Source organism: Microcaecilia unicolor, chromosome 6, assembly GCF_901765095.1.
Source record: "Microcaecilia unicolor chromosome 6, aMicUni1.1, whole genome shotgun sequence".
Lineage (NCBI taxonomy): Eukaryota > Metazoa > Chordata > Amphibia > Gymnophiona > Siphonopidae > Microcaecilia > Microcaecilia unicolor.
In genome coordinates, this window is record NC_044036.1 from 138,097,141 (window position 1) to 138,103,434 (window position 6,294).

The 6,294-nt window shown below is 50.3% G+C and overlaps 1 protein-coding gene across 1 annotated transcript; it reads left to right on the plus strand.

The window, feature by feature from the left end:
* The first annotated feature begins 1,423 nt into the window (after window positions 1-1,423).
* On the plus strand, window positions 1,424-2,583 carry LOC115471970 (histone H1x-like). Its single transcript, XM_030205970.1, has one exon. The coding sequence runs from the start codon at window positions 1,463-1,465 to the stop codon at window positions 2,042-2,044; it is 582 nt and encodes a 193-aa protein (XP_030061830.1). The 5' UTR covers window positions 1,424-1,462; the 3' UTR covers window positions 2,045-2,583.
* Window positions 2,584-6,294: the final 3,711 nt, after the last annotated feature.

The window sequence follows — 6,294 nt, forward strand, 5'->3', positions numbered from 1 at the left end:
TTTCCGATCTGAGGACGAATGGCAACCTTCGAAAGCTAATCAAGAAATGTATTAAGATATGTCCAATAAAAAAAGGTATCATATTTTCTTTTCCATGTTTTATTTTGTTTGAATTCTATTGATAACCTTAAGAGTGGACTAACACGGCTACCACACTCCTCTACTTGCACTATGAAAAAGGGATTTTATCAAAAGCAGTGGTAGCAACACATTCCTCACACTAGAGATGCTGTTGGAATCCACTTCAATCCGTGCAGCAGGTAAAAGATGTCTAATATTTGCTGCACGATGAGTTTGTACCCTTCTGTCACTGCCGGGGGGGGATTCAGAAACCAGAAGTAACAATAAAATGGGAGACTTTGCCTTGCACCATCTGCTCCCAGCCCTTTAACAATTCAGCATTCTATTTTTAATTTCCCTTTTACAGATGCAATGAGCATCTTACATCATGCTAAGCCGTGAGCTGCACAGCTATTTAGGCCTCCATGGCTGCATACTGTGACCAAGAGTGCAATAAATGATTAAACTATTTTATCCAAAAATATGCGCTTCCAGGTTGCTCGCAGCACCTACAAAGAAAATGGGATGCATCTCTCCCCTGCCTTACAAATCTTGTTAATGTCCTAAACCTATGCTGGCTGCTTTATTACTTGCATATCAACGCAGTAGAAACTGTACCTTTGGAAAAATAAAACCTACTTATGCTCTGCAATAGGACGTGTTTTATGAAATTTGTTTTCATTACGTGTGGATTCGTATTATTCTTCGCCAATAATGCCCATTTCTAGGAGCATCCGTAGCGGGAAAATATATTTCTTCTCCTTGCAAAACTCGCCATTTTCGCTCTTTTTTTACAGGAAAAAAAGCATCCTAAGCCGATGCCACCATTGCAAAGTACTAATACGTCATGAGCAAAAACCCAACAGAACCTGCTTGGAAGTCTCCCCGCGTTGCTCCAGTCGACCACAGGAGGGCGTTCATTGTGTTAGTTGCAGCAAATTAAAGCTTCTAAAAGTCCGGCGGCGCAACCCGTAAAGCCCCCGAAATCAGCAAAACGGTCCAAGCACGCAGTTCCGTTTTGCCCCCCCGGCGTTATCTCCTTCGGGAAGCCTGGCAAGGCCTCGGGCTACCCCTCGAAACACGACACCCCCATCCCCGGCAGCCTCGGGAGCATAGGGTGCACCCTTTTCTTTTCCGATTGCGGGGGCTTCCCCCGCCCCACGAGCCCCGGTTGCCGCGCGCGCGTGTAGAACGGCGCCCGGCACACAGCTGCGCGGGGTCGGGCGGAGGGAAGCGGGGTGGGCGATCGCGGAAAAGCCGCTTCCAGGCGCCCGAAGAAACACAAAGTTGGAGAGCGGCGGCGGCTGCACAGGCTGTTGTTGTTTTCAACGTGGTCCGCCAGGGCGGGTCTATAAAAGGGGGCGACGGAGGAGCAGCAGCAGCAGCTTCAGATCGCGCAGCGATGGCGGCCGAGCTGGAGGAGACGGTGCCCGCCCTGGACGATGACGAGGAAGAGGATGAAGAGAACGAGGGGTCTTCTTCTTCCGCCCCCGACAAGAAAAGGGCCAGTCGCCGAGGAGGAGGCGGCGGCGGCGGCGGGGCGACGACCAAAAAGAAGAACAAGAAGAAGAACCAGCCGGGCAAGTACAGCCAGCTGGTGGTGGACACGATCCGCAAACTGGGCGAGCGCAACGGCTCGTCCCTGGCCAAAATCTACAACGAGGCCAAGAAGGTGTCGTGGTTCGACCAGCAGAACGGCCGCACCTACCTCAAGTACTCGGTGAAGGCGCTGGTGCAGAACGACACCCTGGTGCAGGTGAAGGGCATCGGTGCCAACGGCTCCTTCAAGCTCAACCGCAAGAAGCTGGAGGGAGGAGGAGGAAGCGAGAAGCCGGCCCCGGCCAAGAGAGCGGCGGCGGTGGCCCCGAGAAAGACCAAAGCCAAGGCTGCCAAGAAAGACAACAAGGCGAAGAGCAAGAAGAAGAAAGAGAAGAAGGGAGCAAAGCGCAGCCTGCCCAAGGTGCCCAAAGGGCGCAAAGCCTGAAGCTGCCCCGCCCCCTTGAGCCCCACCCCTCTCGGCTCGTGTCCTGTTCGCATCATGCACGTCCGTTCATTCTAAGAAACGCTTCTTTTCAAAGGGGGGGGGGGGAGGTTAAATAGTGACGAAATCCCATTGGCTCTCGCCGTTCCGCCCTAGTGACCAATGGCGTGGAAAGCTTCGTTGCTAGTTGGGTCACTGCTTCAATCCGGAGGGGGGCGGGGCGAAGGAGCGTGGGTTCGGCTCTGCGGTTTGAGCTCGCCCTTCACCTGTCTGCGCCGTCTCGCATTAAATAGAAAATAATTTTTAGGAAACTTGGTAATGGGGGGACCAGTCGTTAAGAATTTGTATTATGATGTTTCAATCAATGGACTTTTCATTTTTATTGCACACTTTATGTTGAATTGGACATTATGGTGTTAAATGTGTTTCCCTTTTTTATAAGGGGTGGGGTGACTCACTGACATACGGAATATGTAATCACTAAATTGTTACAGTGTTTCCTATTCATCTTAGTCGCTTAATAAAAGATTTTGTTAAAAAAAAACAAACTTACTTTAAGATTGTCTGAGTGAGTCATCTCAATTTTTTCACTGGTTGCAGACATGAGGTGAGTGGAATGTTTATTTTCCTAAATAACTTTGTAGAAAAAAGGAAAGGATAGTAGCTATGGGGTGAAGCCAGTGGTGTGCTGGAGGCAGCTCGCAAGAGCCAGTTGTTAATTTTTTAAAGATCTTGCCAGCCAGTTCAGCACGGCGAGCCGGCTCCGGTAAACAAGGTAAACATGGCAGGAGGGCGCCAAAAGCCATGCTTACCCCGTTTACCTCACCTCCCACCACTGCCCTCATTTGCCTGCACCACCCAGCGATTCTCCTCTCTCCCCTGATTACCTCCATCAAAGTGGGCCACGTCATTGAAAGCCCTGCCCTTGCCTTCCCTTCGTGAGTTCGTTCCCTCAGAGTCCCACCTTCTAACGCCATTTCCTCTTTCCACAAGGGCGGGACTCTGAGGGAACGAACTCAAAGGGACGGCTAGAGACGGGCAGGGCTTTCAATAACGCGGCTGCTTTGACGGAGGTAATCAGGAGAGAGTTGAATCGCTGGGTATGGATGGCTGGAGTGGGGGCAGGGGAGAGAAGAGAATCGCTGGATATGGGTGGCTGGAGGGGGGCAGGGGAGAGAAGAGAATCGCTGGGTATGGGTGGCTGGAGAAAGAAGAGAATCTATGGAGGTGGGGGCAAGGGAGAGAAGAGAATCGCTGGGTATGAGTGGCTGGAGGGGGGCAGGGGAGTGAAGAGAATCGCTGGGTACGTGTGGTTGGAGGGGGGCAGGGGAAAGAAGAGAATTGCTGGGTATGGGTGGCTGGAGAGAAGAGAATCTGTGGGTGGCTGGTGGGGGGCAGGGGAGAGAAGAGAATCGCTGTGTATGGGTGGCTGGAGGGGGGCAGAGGAGAGAAGAGAATTGCTGGGTATGAGTGGCTGGAGGGGGGCGGGGGAGAGAAGAGAATCACTGGGTATGGATGGATAGAGTGGGCAGGAGAGAGAAGAGAATCACTGGGGATGGATGGAGGGGGGGGGGAGAGGAGAGTTGCTGGATATGGGTGGATGGAGGGGAGGGCAGGGGGAGAGGAGGGTTGATGGACATGGGTGGATGGAGAGGAGGGTTGCTGGACATGGATGGTGGAGAGGGAAGGGAGAGAGAAGAAATGCTGGACATGGATGGAGGGGAGGGAAGAGAAGAAATGCTGGACATGGAGGGAGGGAGGGGAAGAGTGAGGAAGGAGATGAGGGAAAAGGAAGAGAGGAGAAAAACCACATGGATGAAGAAAATAGGCAGAAGCTGGATCCACTGGACAGTCAAGTCTGCGGAGGACCCAGCTTTTACTTGCGGATATAGGCAGTGGTGTGCTGGTAAATTTTTAACAACAGGCTCTCTCCCCGGGTATAGCCAGCCCTGCAATTCTTTTTTGTTGGGGGGGGGGGGAGCGCAGAGGTCCCAGTCTACCTCTGTGCCCCCCCTGCCCAAATTGCAAGGCTGGCTAAACCCAGAAAGAGAGAGCCTACGAGGGGGCAATGCATTACTCTTGCCAGAAAAAAGAAAGATTTTAAATGCTCCCAGGTTCTAATCTAATTCATGTTTAATGTGGGATAAAATGCGAAAAATAAGTAAATAGATAGAAACTCTGAATGCTGAGCACCAGATTCTCATCATATGATGTCTCTTTTAGTGGACCTTTTACCAGGAGAAAAAAAAATCTCTGCAAGTATAGAACACATGCTAGCTAGGGTGTCCCTGTAACCAGCCCCTCCTCCAAATGACACACTTTTTACGATTTATAACTACTCTACCTATAAAAAGTTATACTTTCTCTAGTACATTCGTATGCTGCAGCAGCTGGCTGGTATGTTTGAAAATATGAATAAGATAAAAATGCTACCAACAATTAAACACAATGTGGTTGCTGCAGCTCTTATCCAATCCGATCTGCTCCGGCTCCCTCCACCCTCCGTCCCCCATCCCAGACTCACACTTTCTGTGGCTCCTCCGGCTTCGTCCTCTGGTGGCGCTGCAGGTCCCTCTCTCCTGATAATCTGCTCTCTCTCTCTCTGACAAGAGCAGATCGGGAGGGGACATCTGGCGTCTGTCTCCGCGCTGCAGCACAGCCAATAGGACCAGGCCAGGTGAAAAAGCTGCGATCGGGGGCACAGACAACTACTGGCAAGTCGAGAAGGCGTGCGGAGCAAGCGAGCACACGCGCAGCCACGGCGCGATCAGTTTTTTAAAGCAGTGCTGGTATACGTCAACAGGGAACAGGCTACTTCAGCCAATCCCAGGGGCCTTCCTTCAGCCTGTCCCACCCCAGAGGGCTGAAGAAAGGCCCCGGGAGTGGCTGAAACAGCCTGTTCCCTGCCGACCTATACCAGCACTGCTTTAAAAAAATTAAGTGCTCCACGACCGGAAGTACAAGAGGCAAGGAGGTGCAGGGGGGCAAAAATAGAGCACAGAAAGGTATGGGGGGGGGGGGGGGAGTGGAGAAACAATATGCCTAGCCTAAGCCAGACATAGGGGAGGGGGACACCGATGCCAGGAGGGTATCCAAACCCAAATTTTGGGCGCTGGTTGTTAAAGTACCTACATTAACAACTGGCTCCCAAAATTCTTAAACATTTAACAAACGGCTCTTGCGAGCCGGCTCCAAGCACACTACTGGATGTAGGGCAAGAAATGAAGAAGAAAGGTGGAAAGTAAAGAAATAAATGGAAAGGAAGCCCTGGAAACGGAGTTAAGAGGACAGATAGCAGCAGAATCGGATACTGGGCCAGCATGATCAGAAAAACAAAGTCACCAGACAACAAAGGTAGAAAAAAATCATTTTATTTTCATGATAGTGTTTGGAATATGTCCACTTTGAGAATCAGGTGCTCAACATTAAAAGTTTATATTTATTTACTTATTTATGGCATTTTAACCCACATTAAACATGAATTAGATTGGAACCTGGGATCATTTAATTTTTTTTTTCCTGGAGTAATGCATTGCCCCCCACCCAGGCTCTCTCCCCGGCTTTAGCCAGCTCTTTGGGGGGGGGGGGGGCGCAGAGGTGGACTGGGGAGAGAACCTTTTGTTAAACATTTACCAGTACACCACTGGGTGAAGCCCTCATTAGTGCAACTGCTACACAAAGTTAAGAATGTCTTGGAATTCAACACTGTTTGAGTCAGCAGGTGTAGAGTCATTAGGGTTAGTTACCAACCTCCCCATCCTGTTGTGTCCCTGCCTGTTGAAGGACATTGGAGCTCTACTGGAACGCCACAAAATCGGTCCCCTCTCACTAGAATTCCTGTGCAAGACAGGCTGAACTGACTTAAGAGGTGGACAGTCCTATGGCCTCTTTGTTAAGTGTTGGTAATAGTCAATTCCCTGTCAGATATTCAGCTGATGGAAGTCTGTGTTAAATGCTGACCACCTTTAGCTGAATTTAGACCCTGATATTAAGAGTACTGGCACCTATGGGATACCAGCACTGAATATCCAGGCTCGTTAAGTTAAGGTACTGGGCGAATAGCAGGTTGGCTCCCTTTAACCCACAGACCATTGCTACTACTACTACTACTTAACATTTCTAGAGCGCTACTAGGGTTACGCAGCGCTGTACAGTTTAACAAAGAAGGACAGTCCCTGCTCAAAGGAGCTTACAATCTAAAGGACGAAATGTCAAGTTGGGGCAGTCTAGATTTCCTGAATAGAGGTATGGTG